The 16108-nt window shown below is 42.9% G+C and overlaps 2 protein-coding genes across 3 annotated transcripts; one reads left to right on the plus strand and one right to left on the minus strand.

Annotated features, from left to right (window-relative positions):
- Positions 1-803: 803 nt before the first annotated feature.
- On the plus strand, positions 804-4853 carry prodh2 (proline dehydrogenase 2). Its single transcript, XM_041963307.1, has 10 exons — positions 804-1055; positions 1694-1884; positions 2077-2203; positions 2687-2758; positions 2912-2992; positions 3145-3288; positions 3437-3603; positions 3762-3872; positions 4298-4386; positions 4675-4853. The coding sequence occupies exons 1-10, from the start codon at positions 825-827 to the stop codon at positions 4851-4853; spliced, it is 1392 nt and encodes a 463-aa protein (XP_041819241.1). The 5' UTR covers positions 804-824.
- A 1208-nt stretch (positions 4854-6061) lies between these two features.
- Positions 6062-16008, minus strand: eif3c (eukaryotic translation initiation factor 3, subunit C). 2 transcript variants are annotated; one of them, XM_041962610.1, is made up of 23 exons: positions 15885-16008; positions 14758-14875; positions 14611-14676; positions 14313-14502; positions 14028-14153; positions 13685-13736; positions 13090-13214; positions 12841-12971; positions 12177-12327; positions 11777-11880; positions 11143-11284; positions 10741-10866; positions 10514-10607; positions 10210-10397; positions 9795-10019; positions 9521-9712; positions 8447-8618; positions 8194-8353; positions 7908-7973; positions 7696-7783; positions 7395-7560; positions 7181-7222; positions 6062-6495 (listed from the first exon to the last, which is right to left on the minus strand). In XM_041962610.1, the coding sequence occupies exons 2-23, from the start codon at positions 14853-14855 to the stop codon at positions 6416-6418; spliced, it is 2784 nt and encodes a 927-aa protein (XP_041818544.1). In that variant the 5' UTR covers positions 14856-14875; positions 15885-16008; the 3' UTR covers positions 6062-6415. The 2 variants fall into 2 exon arrangements, with proteins under 2 accessions (XP_041818544.1, XP_041818545.1); XM_041962611.1 differs by having other exon boundaries at positions 15889-16004.
- Positions 16009-16108: the final 100 nt, after the last annotated feature.

The raw sequence follows: 16108 nt of genomic DNA on the forward strand, positions 1-16108 counted from the left end.
GCATGTGTTTGACCCACTTTGACTGGGCTGCCCTCTGATTCCCTCATCCCGTGTAGAGTAGCCTCTTGCAGCCGAGTTTGTTTTAAAGGTTCTGGTATAAAGAAAGAAAACAAAAGGCAGATCAAACCTAACAAATGCCTTTATATACGAGGAAGTGAGCTTTTGATGTCCGTTTGGTCGATGACAAACCGAGGGAACACTCGTGGGTCGATGCTAAGGGTCAACTCGGTGTTTGCTCAAATTTCCAAGTAGTCACATATTAACCAGGTAGTTAGGCAAAAGATGATGAATTTCACTGATCCACACACAAACCCTCAAATCACACCCGCTGAGCTTTTCATCATTTAGGTCTGTTTTAGGGACGAGGGTAAGGTTTCTACTGACTTCTTTTACAATTTCGGCATCAAATTCAGACATGTTTGTTACTTTTGGGGTCACCTAACAGACTCCTAACCTTTACTTATTAATCTCCTTAAAGATGTCATGTTTTTGCTGGTTTTTCTGTCACTGATTGATCATCGTCACTGATCGTTGTTATTAATTACACTCCCAGCACCGTGTAGTAAAGCTGATAACTACATAAACACTGCTGCTCCCCTGTCCTTGTCCTCGCCCAGCAGCTTCGGACATGGGAGGACATCGCGTCTTCCCGGGCTCACCACTCCGGCACTGTGGATCATTGGATTTCCACTGAACACACATGTCAGATACAGCTTCCAGACGGTGCACGCTTCAAAATCAGAGCACAGGAAGATTTGTACAAACACTTTGAATTACTGAGGCTCCAGTAACACACGAACACACACATACACACCTTCCCTGGGATGATGATGTGCTCTCGTTTACGTCCCCCACTCGCTCGCCTGTTGTCGCGGAGGCTGCTGGGCACTGCGGCCTCCAGGACGGTGGAGGTCAAGCGGCCCGACCTTCCCCCAGCGACGCTTGCCTTTGAGGACCCCAGTGCCTTCAGGGTGAAGAGCTGGGCTGAGCTGCTCCGTGCTCTGGGAGTCTTCCGCCTCTGCTCCTTCCCTGTGCTGGTCAACAACTGTGGGACGGTAAGACTCCAGTTTTGTACCATTACTTTTCTTGGCCAGTCACAGATACACTGACTGTGTTGTGTTGTTATGGCACCTTTCCTCCTAGAACTGAATCATCTACTTCAATCACAACAAAAACAAAGTTATAGAGCTTTTGAAATATTGTGAAACTATTTTCCCTGAAACCTCTGACTGAACATCTTTATATTTGTGTATTTGTATAATCATGTTTTTACGTTCACGTAATTGTCTCATTTCATGTTCTTCGCATGTATTTGTGTCATTTAAAATTTATTTGTATGGACGTATGGATTATAAAAAACAGCGAACAAACATGTGAAGGAGTACATACAAGAAAAAAGACGTTTACATGTAATTGTGTGCTGCTGTTTAGACATAAACAAGTAGATTGATTATTTGACAGTTACCTCTCGTTGGTCTGTTAAGTGTCTTGGCTGTAAAGAAAGGGGAAAAAAAGTCAAATAAAAACCCACAATTATGTGTTAGGTCGCAAAGTGCTGCGTCATTCCTATTTGAACCATTTTGGGCCCTTGCAGCCTCAGCGAAGTCCATGAGGGTTCATGTTTAAGGCCTTGGGGCGACATTGGAATTGGGTTCATCACTCTTCTGTCTGCTTCACCTTCTTCTTCTTTCAGCTGATGTCGGTAGCACGCACCATCTTGGGGAGGAGGGCGTTTTCCTTGCTGCTGCGGCCCACTGTGTATGCCCAGTTTGTGGCTGGGGAGAATGAGAGCGAGATCTCTCAGTCCATGGAGAAGATGAGCTCGCTGGGACTGAGGCCCATGCTGGCGGTGCCCATCGAGGAGGATCTGGGAGAAAGCACTGGGTAAGACAACACAGGCTCAGACTCCTTTTCATTAGGTGGATCGGCTTTAAATGAAGGCCAGGAATAAACATTTGTCTAACTTTAGTATTAATTACGTCTGAGCTTGACTTTCACTTGTAATTTATGCACCCACTGAGCCGATTCCCTGTGCTTTGAGCTGCAAAAGAGCGTGTTGCTTTTTGTCGCCACCAGAGAGAAGAGATATGACGACAACCTGGAGTCCATGCTGGAATGTGTGCGAATGCTGCACAGCAACGCCTGGAGCAAAGACCCAATGATGCAGCTGAAGATCACAGCCCTGATCAGCCCGGAGCTGTGTGTAAGGCGACGTCCTCCTCACCATTCATTAGGTTTTTGAGGAAATGACCCCCCAGGCCATTTTCATTGAGCCTGCTACTAACATATTTATGGTAAAGCAGGTGTTCATCATGCAAGAAATGTCAATATTCACTTCCAGATGCTAATCGTCAGAATTCTTCAATAGAATAGAAGAACATTTAATCTTCTGGTTCAGCAAGGCCACTTACCAGGATATTTAAGTAATTTCCTGAGCAGTTTGGTTACAAGGAGTTTCCAGGTTTTCGCGGGCATAGAGGAACCCTGACTTACCCTTAGCCAAACAGTAATGTAGTTCAAATACGTGGGAAACAAAGATAAGAGTGCACATTTTACTGTTTGTGGTGTCCACAGCTGTTCCAGGTTGTGTTTGAATGTCCCCCACCCCTCAGTGTCTCTCTTTAGATTCAGCGTATTATGTGTCTCTTTTCCGTCTCACCGATGAATCCGTGCTGCTCGTATCAAGGTGAAACTCACAACCCTCATCGCAGAGCAACCGTATGACCTGAATGTCCTGGTCAGAGCTATGGATGGAGAGGTACGACCACAGCACCCCAAAATAACCCAGTTTGTCACACATCTGCCTTTTCCCGACTTTTTATAAACATTTACAGTGCTGATGAAGATGATTCCGGATGAATCAAAAGATGTTAAATGACCTCTGACCTTTGCCTGAAACCTCCTCTTTCAGACTATCAGCTTCCCTGGTTTAAGCGAACGTGAAGTTGCCCAGTTCCTCTTTGGCCTGCGGAGACTCAACAAAATAGCAGAGGTACAGATGTGAAGCACCATGGGAAATTTCTATATATCTAACACAATGTAAAACAATCACAAACACTCAAATTATTGCCTTCTTCTTTTTAAGCTCCACTGCAGCCGTCATCTTAATAAGTGCAGTTACAAGTTTAAATTGTGTGTTCTTAGGCAAGTGTGAACAAAGTCCGAGTCCTGGTCGATGCAGAGTACACCTACATGAACCCTGCGCTCTCTCTTGTCACCATGGCGATGATGAAGAAGTTTAACAAAGATGGCGCCTGGATTTGGAACACATATCAGTGTTACCTGAAGGCAAAATATCTTTAATTCCCTTCTCATTGCTAAAAAATATCTAAAGATTTCTTTTAATTGCACTGAACAATAGTTAATAAGGTGAAGCAGGTGGTTTCTTTAAAAAGGAGACTTTATGAAACACCCCTGTGTCCTGTCTGTCTCTCAGGACTCCAGGACTCTCCTGTTAGAGGCTCTGCGGCTGTCAAGGGACGAGGGTTTCTGTCTGGGAGTCAAGCTTGTACGAGGAGCCTACATGGACAAAGAGAGGATGCTGGCAGAGAAACAGGGTCGTCCGGACCCCATCCACCGCAGCTGGGAGGACACCAATGACAGGTGGATAAGACGCAGCGGCCAATAATCACAACCAGACAATGACAAAACAAACTGAATGTATGCATGTAGTGAACTCGGCCTTCTCGAGAACACGCAGCTCCTTTCCGACACTGAACTTGACTCCAACACGTTCAATCTGCTCGCTTGTGCTTGCGCAGTTACAACGGCTCTCTGGATCTCATGCTGGAGGCCATAGCCCAGAAAGCTGAGCGCTACAGGATCATAGTCGCCTCTCACAACGAGGTGTCAGTGAGGCGAGCCGCCAAACGGTAGGACCGCGTGAAGTGAAAATCACATTTCATAGTTCTTCTTTTTATTTGTTAGAAAAACGTCAAATCTTAGAGGGGTCTTTTAATCCAAGGCCACTGTAATTAATGACATATTCATCCCCCTGGTTTGATCGTACCCTCACTTAAATGTCGCTTGATGCCTTCCTTTAACTTGTGAACCCTTAACACGAAACATTGTCTACAAGTTTGAGCAAAGGCTGATTTTTTCCCTGTTTCTCAGAATAATTTAGAGACCTGAGAGAGTGAAATCATTCAGGGAAATAGTGAAAGATTAAAGACAATTCTAAATTAATGGAGCATTCTTAACCGTCTCATGACCCCTCAAATTTATCTTGCAACCCCTAGCAGGGGTCCTGAGCCCCAGTTTGGGTACTAATATGATATTTTTTGTATATCATGTCCAGGATGGAGGAGTTGGGGATAGACAAAGATGGAGGCTCGGTGTGTTTCGGCCAGCTGCTGGGCATGTGTGATCACGTCTCCCTCACGCTGGGTGGGTGTTTTTTCTTTACATTTTCTGCAAGCGAGGGTCCTCTGTCTTACTCAACAGAAGCTTCACATGACACATAGCTGTTGAAGGGACTGAACCTGCACACTTTTAGTTGTAGAAAGAGCAGCTCTGACCGCCTAACCTCTCTTCATTTAACCTTTAAAATGCTAGACTACGCCCACCTCCTCACCCAAAATTGTTCAAGTGGCGCTGTGCTGGAGGAAAGCGCTGCTCTATTAAACTGCATGCTGTCCCTCCACCTCTGACATGTCTCTCTCCTCTTCCCTCCAGCTAAAGAGGGTTATGCCATTTACAAGTCAGTGCCGTACGGCTCAGTGGACGACACGCTCCCCTATCTGGTGCGCCGGGCTCAGGAGAATCGCACCGTGCTGCAGGGAATCCGCAAAGAGCGGGACCTGCTGAGGAAAGAGCTCTGCAGGAGACTGAGTCTGAGGGGAGGCAGCTCGTAGGCCAAGGGGTGGGGCCGCTGGTGCGAGTGAGTTAGTGTTAACTCTAACTGCTGCTGAACCACTGAACATGCCCATGTTAAGCTTCCCAATCAGGAAGTGGTGTGGAATAAGGAAGCCACACAGCAACGCTGGCGGGCAATTGAACAAAAAAGTTCTCTCCATGTACACTTGGATCTTAAGTTTGTAGTCGAGCTCGTGTGAAAGCCATACTGGATGCTGATGAAGAACTGATGTGAATGGAAATTAAGCGTGAAATTTGCAATAGGTACAGTAGCTTTGATCTAAATTACTGTGTGTATGCTGTACATGCAAAACTGACAATATCTTCTATACTGTATGTTTTATTGTAATAAACTACTTAAATGTATGGAAAACTTATTTTAATGTATGCTTGCTGGTCTAGTGAAACAACACTGGCCAAACCACTATTGATTTATGCTACTTTTGATCAGTTATCCATGTGATAAGAAGCACTCAAACAACAACAGCTGGTTTTGATGGTGTTGAAGGTGAAAAGGTTCAGTGTGCATTTTAATTATCATCAGTTGTTGGAAGATCAAACTTCCCTTTGAGCTGGCCAAACTGCTCTGCAGCAACCACTCAGATAACAAGGGAACATGCCGGTGGCTCATGTTTTGCTGGTTTGTCTTTGCCTTTGTCTGCCTGATGTGACCGATTTACCTTTGACCTTGTTTGATGAATATTAGTAAATGCATCTCTAGAGTAGTAAAAACAAGTTCAAGCAAGAGAAAAAAAATCAAGGCTCTCTGAATGCTGAATATAATGAGTGTTTGCGTTTTACCCAAACACCCTGATGAAAAGCCAAAAACACCTTGGCGTCAGCTGTGTCATATTCAAGTTTTTTTTTTTAATTATTATTATACTCAAGACTCAAAGGGAGTTGGATTTTTCCTGTTTGTGATCTTTGTGACTCCAAAGTGCACATTTCTTCATGAAGTTAACAAGTGATCTGTATCATTAACATTCTGAGAAATATTACTCTGAATTGATACTGTCGTGCCCCCCCACCCCTGCATCTTCAATACTGTGATTCATCAAAGGAGTCCATCTTTTGTTTCATGCATATTCATCAGTTAAAGGAGGGGTTTACGTTATTTTATTTTATGTTTTGGTTTTTATCTTCTTTGCATTGTTTTTTTTTTTATCAAAATAAAATTTCCACAAAGACAATTCAAAACATGCTGTTACTGTTAATTACTGTTTATTTGATAAGTGTATATCAACAATACTCGACGTGTCTGTCACCCAACTGTACTGCCACAAGCCAGCCACACTGCAGTGCCTTTATTATACAATTTTCTATCAGCAATAATAACCTTAAAACTCTTCCTACTTCCAAAGTTGGCCGTACTGAAATACCACACAATGCAGTTGCAGTGAGAAAGGCTGTGATAACTTTCAGCTGACCCAGGATCAGCGAAAAGCAGTTTTGAGTCAAATGAAGGAGAACGGCCAAGTGCCGACCACAGAAAAGCCTGGTTGTAGTTACGGAATGAAAAACTAGTTCAGATGGCGAAAACTGAAATCCACGCGATCCAAGCTCAGTAGTTGCTTTGATTTTGATTTCTGTAGCCGCCTCGCTGGTAGCCTCCCTGTTTCTGCTGGTAACCACCTTTCTGATCTGTGAACACGCAAAGAGGAAAACATGATTTATCTATGAGTATTGGCATTTGTTTCAGATGGAAAAGAGCAAATTATATTTACCTGACATTCTTTTAATGGTTTACGCACAATTGGAAAAAATAGCTGCCTAAAGCTGCCAGTATGCTGCGTCAGAACTGCTGGTTGGATGTATCTGACACTCCGGCATTCACACCCACTTTAAGCGGTGACTGGCCAAACAGAGGTGTGCAGTACAGGAGATGAGAAAGCAGTCTGGGTTTGTACTTGTCTTTCCTGCTCCGTTTTTCCAACGACACAACTATTTCTGTCACTTTTCACAAGAACAATTGAGTGCATGTCTGCCAGGAGATACAGTCTGAAAATGTGCAGTGTTATTCCAATATTTAAACAACACTGCATCTCCTACACAAAACCTACACTTCTGATTCACAACAGCAGTACAACACATCGTACAAACTACTTTTGTCTGAGCACAACACAACCTTTCTGCTTTACATAACATTTCAATGTGTTATGAGTTAGTTACTGATTAAGTGCACATACACGCAGTCAGCAACAATGAATAAACAGCAAGCAGCCTCTGCAGAGGATCAGAGGCATGTTGGCTTGGGAAGGTCACCATGTGGTCAGAATGTTTTTTTTATTTTGTACCCAAAGTGCAACCTCTGTGTGTCTAAACATACCTCTCTGGTAGGACTGCTTCTGTTGGTAGCCACCTTTCTGATCTGTAACGCACAGAACAATTTGTTATTATTCTTTCTAACAAGGCTACTATTCAACAGCAATAGAGATGCTGTGGGGATTTGTCCAGATATAGCATTCATAGCCAAGTGCTTTAATTTGTAGGTGAACAACATGCAAACACATATGGTATATTAGCATGTTGTTCAGACTTACCTCTGTTGAAGTAGCCTCCATAGACGCCCTGTTTGAGATCGAAGACGCGCTCGTTATTCTCCACCAAACTGCCCAGTTTCTCAGCCAGCTGCAGGGCCATGTTCTGCAGGGAGGTGGGCTCTGTGCGGTGCATCACCACGGTCTGTGTGGGCTGGTCCAGTGACGCCTGTTGGGAAGCAGGGACACGGATGCAGACAAAATTTACATGTAAAGATGCATTGAAAATCCCATTAGGGACATCAGGCTGCATCCGCAGTGATTGAAACTGACTCTGACAGAACAGAGAGGCCATGAAACTTACCATCAGCTCCTCGTTGATGATCATTTTGCTGATGATGCTGTGAACTGTGGGTATCTCCAACTCAAACATCTCAGATAGCGTCTCCATGCTGGCAGCCAGACAACAATTCTGCATTAACACTTGCAGGCGGAGCAACATCTGATTGGAGCTACTCAAAGTGGATACACACTGGTCTACACAAACTGCTAAAAAATGCTGCATATTGTGCTTACCTGATGGAGTCGTACACACTGCTGTATGTGAACAGGTAAGTCCTGAGTGACTCCTCTTGGATCTTTCTATAAAAACCAAACACAAACAGGACATTCATAAAAACGGAATAATGTAGGGCAGCACAATTAATCTATATTTGTAAATTATAACTGAACTGCCAGATTCAAATTTAAATTCCTCAAATCATTAAGAAATAACTTGTAACATTCTACATAACAGCTACTTGATATGACTGAATAATGAAAATTTGAGGATAATGGATGGATGCCGATGGCGCATGCTCACCTGACAAGCATCTCGCGCACTCGCTGCGTCTCAGGAAACAGATCCCAGACCTTACTGTTCATCTTCTCATTGATGATGAATGAGTGGCAGGTACGCCAGTCTCCCATCTTCATGGCCTTGCTGGCTGCTACCACGTGCTCCCTCATGCTCTCTGGGGGTCCTGAAGCACAAACAGAGCTACAGTTATCCTCTCTGGTTTCTCTGTGGATTAAACATCCTGGGGTAAAGAGATGTTAGATGACATGCTGTGTACCTAACAGTGGCTGTCTCTCTCCCACTCTGAGCTGGTGGTGGAACTGCTTGCTGATCATTCTGCGGCGGGCGTCAAACTCATGGGCAGCCATGTAGGGGATTTCCAGCAGCATGGCTGACACAAGGTACACACACTCCAGCAGCTCCAGGTTGATATGCATATGGAATGGCACCTGCAAGGGAGGTCAAAGCAATGTTATGGTAAACTCATCAGGCTCTGTACAACCTGATATCAAGTCTGTTCTTTACAACCTTACAATGTTTGTTACCTGAGCCAAAAGTGGCCTTCCTAACTGCTGCATCAACAGTGCAACACAACTGAACAAAGAATCTACAGCCCTGCTAGCAGTTCTGTCAGTAACTGAGCTAAATGCTGTCATCATGTTAACATGCTCACAATGACAATGCTAACATGCTGATGTTAAGCGGGTATGTTCACCATGTTCAAAATCATACTGTGTTAACAGTCTAATATTTGGCAATGAAAACAAAACACAAAGTACAGATGAGCCTGATGGGAATGTCATTAGCTTTGCAGGTATCTGGTCATAAACCAGTACTGAAGAATTTTACATTTTGACCTGATGATGGCACTACATAAAAAGGATCAGAAAAGATATTACAATTTATCGCGAGACGACTTGAACGTGTTAAGCGAATTTCAAGGCGATCATCAAACAGTTGTTAAGACATTTCAGTCCAAACCTCATATGCACACCTCATGGTGACATAACTAAAGTCAGTGGGATTCATCCTCTGGGGATCATATGAATGTCTGTACAAATTTTCATGATAATCCATCCAGTAGTAGTCAAGATATTTGAGTCTGGTGGAAAGTGGAGGGCTGACCAAGACGCCAATATTGTCATCCATGGCTGAATTTCAGTCATTCTGGCCCAAACTGCTCCTATGCTTCTGTGTCATGAGAGTGGAACACTACCGGCGTGGTTCTCAAAGAGGTGCTCTGTCGTATCAAACTGAAGTTTCTCATTTATTCAGCCAAGTTAGATTAACATCCAGCAGGTGTAAACTAACGTGATCTTGGACATGGGTTCACTGCTTATGTATGACTTACCTGTCTTCTCTTTTCAATCTTCTCCTGCTCAGCGTTCCTCTCCTGCATGTTCCTCATGAGCAAACCCTGACCGAGGAGCTCCTTGGCACGGCCAGAAGATTGGATGTCCAAAAGGGCATTGTGGGCATCTTTAATCATGCCCTGCCTGAATGCGCAAATGCCAAGTTGGACCATGGTTCTGTTGTACAGGATCTAGATGACAGAAAACAGGGACTTAGTATTCATTTAGGGTTCACTGTTGCTCTCTTGTTTCGCTTTGTCTATGCCTGCCGACCTGTACGGGCGGGTCAGCATGCTGGATGTTGTCCTGCAGGTGGCTCATCAGCATCAGGTCGCGGGCCTGGTACCAGCGAGAGTGCAGAGCGTGGTGGTAGATGTGGCAGAGGATGGCGCATGTGCGGATACGGTCAGTGCGATCCTTGGCGTAGATGAATTTGCAGAGACGGTCCATGATCACGGCGCTGTCCTCTCCCTCGCTCTCCTCCTGGTCCTGCTCGGACTATGGCAGACAGAGACACGTGACTTTAATAAATTTAAGGCAACACCCTCACGTCGAGATACACTTCCACTTTATACCATACTACTTGTCGTCATACTGAAAATCTGTTGATTTCAGAGAAACTCTCACTCTTTCTTGCTAATTAAGTGTCTTTCTCTCTCAGGCTGTACCACTCCTGTGGTTTTCTCACCTTAGACTCTCCCTGGAGGCCCAGGCTGCGCCGGTGGGCCTTGTAGTCAAACTTGTAGTAGGTGTGCATGATTCTGCGAAGGTAGATGCGGCAAATCTCCTCGGTACTGCCCTTGTTCTCCATGTAGGTGAGCAGCCGGTCAATGATGCCACAAACTCGCCCCTCATCTTTCAGGTTGTCAACATATTCTGGAGAAAGAGTGGAGAAGATGAGAACCAGAAAGAGCTGGAAATACTTTTCCAACACTCCACTATTTACTTTCACATCCAAAATGATAATGGCAACAATTACAAATAATTCTCACCTTGTGAGTGGGGATCAGTGTTCTGCATGATTTTGGTAAACTCTTCATCCATCCTCTCTACTAATGTTAAGATGCACCCACGCACCCTCAGTGGCTGACAAACACACACAACAATGCAATAAATACATATTTTCATTGCAAAGTCATCCTCTCTCTGGCGCCAAAATTATGCAGTTTGTCCATGTAAGATGGAGACATAAATGATGATGATAGAGCACAGGTGGTACCTGGTCTGAGTTGGCCAGATTCTCACTGTCCTCTGCAATGTTCTCCCCGATGAAGATGTTGTTGTGTTCAAAGAGGATGTCCAGCAGCTCGTCTATACAGTCCAAGCACTTCTTCCACATATCGGGCTAAAGACAAAAAAAGTCAGAATGATTCAGTCTGAAACACCAGGTATGGAGTCCAGAATTTCAGTTTAACAATTTTGCTGCATTTAAGCACATTTTTCTGCTGATTCAGATTGTGATCATTTCTAACATATGTATTATAAGGACTTTTAATTGGTCTATTAAATTCAATATATAAATATCCATATTGGTTCCTTAGATCCATTTTTCAAACTTTTCCCTGGTAAATACTCTGAATTTATTGGAAATGTTAACATTTAGAAAATCAGTGGCTCCTACCTTCATGAAGGCAGCCAAATTGGGGTTGTAGTCATACAAGGAGGCAACGATGTTGAACTTAATCTTGACCAGGATACCTTGGCCCAAGGTATTCTCAGTAGCAATGGCTGCCAGAGCATGGAGCAGTTCAATCTGGGCAGCCCTGTCAGAGGGAGAAAAAAGGGGAAGTAGTGAGAATTGAATGAGAGAAAGAAAATGTGCCGCTATAAATATCTAACAACAATGACTGCATCTTTGAATGTAATACACAACATATAATAAAACAGGGAAGGGAACTGCTGACAAATTTTGTTGTTGTTCTTTACTGGATTTAACTGGTTAACTGGGATTCTTGTTTTTAATATAAATGATGACTAACTAGTGTTTCATGAGCAAAGCTTTTTCTACACTATTTCTAGCAATTCACAACACTTCGAAAGAAGAAAAACACAGACATGTGAGGGTACATCAGGGGCTCCTACTTAACAGTTGCATCACCATAAAACATTTCTCTATGCAACTTGCTTATAGGACAAAATTTTACATGGCAACTGTTACTGATTTAAACATTAGGAATCAGTGCTTTTTTATTATGAATAACATGCACAGCCATATTTTCTATCAAGTGAAGTTTCTTTGTATGAATTGGTGTTACCTGTCAGTGCCTTTTTTGCCTCTTGCTTGCAGGATCTCGTTCAGCTTCTTTACCACCACTGGTATGTTGATCTCCGTGCCTTTGGCAAACATCTTGGGCTTTTCCTGATAGATTAAATACGTCATGTGATAACATAAATAGTCAGAATTTGCTGATTCACATTTAACATACCGTTCTTAACAAACTCCTCGTCATGATCACAAATGTCTTGGATGGTTTATTATAATGCTTAACTGAAAATTTTTACATTGAGATAAACAAAAACATTTCCTGTGCTCACAGTCACACTGTGCTAACATACATTATATGGCATTAATGCAAGTATAAATATGGGTACCATCTATTGGTTTATCTTATTGCAGTAAATCTAAAAAGGCTTTAATCATAAGATCTTCTTTACCTTGACCAAAGGGGCACCTCCTTTCACCTTCTCCCAGCCTCCCTCAACCTCCTCTCCTCCCTCCTCCTCAGCCTCCTCCTCTAGCCGCTCCTTCTTCTTGGGCTTTTTCTTCTTCCCGAGTTTCTTTTCACCTTTCTCAGTCTCCTGGATCCTGTAGTGTGTACAGTGTGTATGATAGTAAGTATACATTATACCGTAGGAGAGAAAGCAAGTGTTTGACCTTCTTTGACTTGACTTGGCTGTAACTTACCATTAATTTTATTATTACTTCATTCAAGAAAACGTTAATTTCTATTAAATAGTCTGGTCTATAAAATGCAATGATGTGAAAAATACTAAAATCATCACACATCACCAGGGTCCAAAACTATGCTTAGAAATGTACTTTGTCCGACTGCTAAAAGCCCCAGTGTACTCGATTTACACTGGGCAAAAGCAAGACAAGAAAAGCAAAGCAAATCTGCATTTCAGAAGATGCAACAACAAACAAAATTGTAATTAGTTCAGTCATCAAAATTGTATATGATTCATTTTCTGAAAAGGAGATCCATGAAATGCATCTGACACTTTATGCTGCTGTGTCACGTTTTGTTTTCATTCTTGTAAAATTCACACAAATTTTCAGTGGTAAACCAAAAAACGAAATGTGGAGAAGGACACTCACTTCTTGAGGAAGACCACGGCCAGGGAAGCGCTCTTTCCCCCTTCTTCATCAGAGCTCTCGCTGCCACTGTCTACGGTGTCTGAGCCCCAGTCTTCATCATCATCATCATCATCACTAGAAGAGGACCCATCCTGTCAGAGGGCGAAAACTCCTGCACATTAGCTCAGGTGCAATAGTAGTTTTTGAGTAAGACTTAAGGTGTTTTACACCAGGTTTCCTGTGGTTCTTGTCAGTATGCTGGCCTCTTACCCCAGATCCCTTGGCAGATTTGAGGAACTTGCTGGCCTCTGAGGAAGCCTCCGGCTTTTTCTTTAAGAAGGACTTGGCTGACACTCCCTCATCTCCTGCCTCTCCGTCACTGTCAGAAGACGAGCCTTGTAGAACAAAAAACAGAATTAATTTTAGAGAAGATGCTTTTGTTTAATATATACTTGTTCACCTGTGGACTTGATGCAAGCATGTTTGAAACAGAGTTCAGCACAAAATAAAAAGCTGCTATATGGAAAATACTAGTAAAACTTTTCTTTGAGGAAACCCTTTTATCAGTGAGTTTTTGATGTGACAAAACTAAATACTGTTACTATGTAAGCTTTCTCACAATTTATTCATTTATTTCCAGTCTGGAAAATGTCATCTTGGTTCACAAAACTGTATGGCACTAAAAGCAGGCAAGGTGATATACTTGTATGACTAACGTTTTAATGTGTGCATATTCATCACTGAAAGGCATCAAAGTACATTACTCTGTTGTCAGACGGAACACTTTGCAGCTTGTTTATGTTCTTATACATTTTTTAGAGTTCTTATGATTTGACATGAAAACATGTATAAACAGAAAACATACCAGAATCCCCTGGTTCCTTCTCCTCTTCTTCATCTGCAGACTCCTGTGGGTTCTAACAGAGACATAAAACATTGAGGGTTTAGTTTAACCTTCGTTTATCCTGATCCACTTTCATGGTTACACACAGAAGTTTCCCAGTACAGCCACAGTCGAATCTGTTGGCCATTTAGCAGCTAAACTGGCATCTATGTGGCCGTACTATCTCACACAGGTTCAAGTTACACACTGAAACAGCTTCCCACGACAACTGACTTCAATCTAGAAGTGTAGTTAATACATTACAACCGGCCTAGTTTCTATGTCTTGAAGAACATGATAATCGAGAGAAAGTTTCCTAATTTACCTCCTTGTATGCAGCTATTTCCGTTTCGTAATCTCTGTTGTACTTGCGGATCTTCTGGCGGAGCGTGCTGAGGGCTTTTGCGTTGTTTTTGTTCATCTTCTTCTTGCCCTCTTTGTCCTCCCAAAGCTGGAAAGAAAATAATGTTAATTACGTCTATGAACAGGAAAAGTGGAATCTGGGACATAACGTATGTCAGACTACGTAAACAAAAGGTTAATATACTCAATTTGCTGCAGGCAAAGTGTACAAACACATTGTTAAATTACAAAGCTGGTAATTACTGACCTGGTTCAGGTAGTCCTCCAGGTCCGCCAGCAGACGGATGTAGAAAGGCGGAACACCTTCTTTGTCCACTATGTTCTTGCTTTTGAGGAAGGCTCGACATAACTGCTCAAACTCCTCCAGACATTTGGCCATGTCACGAATCTTCATAGCATTGCGGATAGTCTTGATGAGGTTGGTCAACTCCTCAAACCTAAGATATAAGAATGAATAATGAATGCATTCAAAACAAAACTGAATCTGCACAGTTTAAAAGATATGCTGCTACAAAAATACAACATTTTAAAAAAGCCACACCAACCTTTTGTCTTTGGCACTGCGCACCACTCTCTTAGTGTCCTCCTCATCGTCACTAAGAAGCAACGACCTGCGAAAACAGTATACATGTGTGAGATTACTATTAAAAGTGGAGTTTCAGTCTTGAGGATAGAATTTAAGTTGCACTGACTGCTTGAAAGTTGTCCCGGGTGCTTTAGGGGTGATCTCATCGGCAGATGAGGACTCCTCTGACTCACTGTCAGACCCGGTCGCAAAGAAACGAGACATTGCTGAAGGAAGCTGTCAATCTGTAAAGACAAAATTTCATGTGTGAGGAATGACACTGAAGAGATTACAACATCTGTTTATATCTGTGCTTTATGAGAAGTGAACATTTAATGTTGTAGAAGAACAGATTTGCTTCCTACTATTCATCAGACATGAATAAAAACTCTGCTTTCTAGTACTTGAATCTATTAGTTATGCTCATGAAGGCAAGACTCCTTTGATATGTCTCAGTTAAAAGGAAACATTAAGGGGTGAATTTCCACGTATCCATTAACAATAAAGTCACTGCTGCTTGATAAACCTGTAACACAGCTCTGCTAACACACAGCTGGAAAAAGTAACGTTCGTAAAGTGGTTCATGTAGTAAGATTGGGGTGATTTACATGCACGACAATCAGTTTGTTGGTAGCACGATGCGTATAACGGGACGCAAACAAGCTTGACGTTTCATTCAAGCTAGCAATTAATTGGTCAAGCTAACGTTAGCTAACATCTACTCTGTGACTATGCAACAAGGAATTGGTACTTGTTAGGGTTGGCTCAAAATGCGGCGGCAGTGCACCATTTGAAGACTTTGAGAGCTAACGCAACATTGTTTAGAGGTTAACATAGCATAGCATTTGGCATGCTTTCGATGAATGATAGTTTTCCATAAAGAAGCGTACAGACGCTGGTACAGTTAGCAACCTGCGTCTGTACGTGCTATGCAACGACAACCTTCACTTTGCTGACGCTATCTAGCTTTGACAGGCGGATTACAAGTAGCCAGCAAAACCGAACACCAAACCGGAGTTGCAGCTACAAGTCTGACACAGTATATTTTTACAAAATCGACACATTGCAAACACACACCATAGCGAGCTAACGCTAATTCATATCTGATGATACAACGCGAATATTAACGTGGCGCGAGGTTGTTGCTAAGCTAACACTAGCAACAGGCCTCCCCGCATGTGTAGCCAGTAAGTACAATCCACTAAAACGAAGATTGACCGCTCATAGTTTCATCAAATATTGAAATAAACTCACCTACGTCCTTTTGAAAGTTATACTGCGGTGTGTCTGACTGCTTTGAACGGTTATTAAATCCAGTTTTGCTGTACAGCGGCCACAAATAAAGGCGTGCAACAGCCTTGCCGGGTACTTGCGTCAGGAAAGGAAGTGAGGTGTGGATCAACAAAGCATGGGTTGTGTCGGATTATGTCGCCACCCAGCGGGTGTAAACGGAAGTTCCCCAGACGTCAAACCTATCA

The sequence above is a fragment of the Chelmon rostratus genome, chromosome 21, assembly GCF_017976325.1.
Source record: "Chelmon rostratus isolate fCheRos1 chromosome 21, fCheRos1.pri, whole genome shotgun sequence".
Classification (NCBI taxonomy): Eukaryota; Metazoa; Chordata; class Actinopteri; order Chaetodontiformes; family Chaetodontidae; genus Chelmon; species Chelmon rostratus.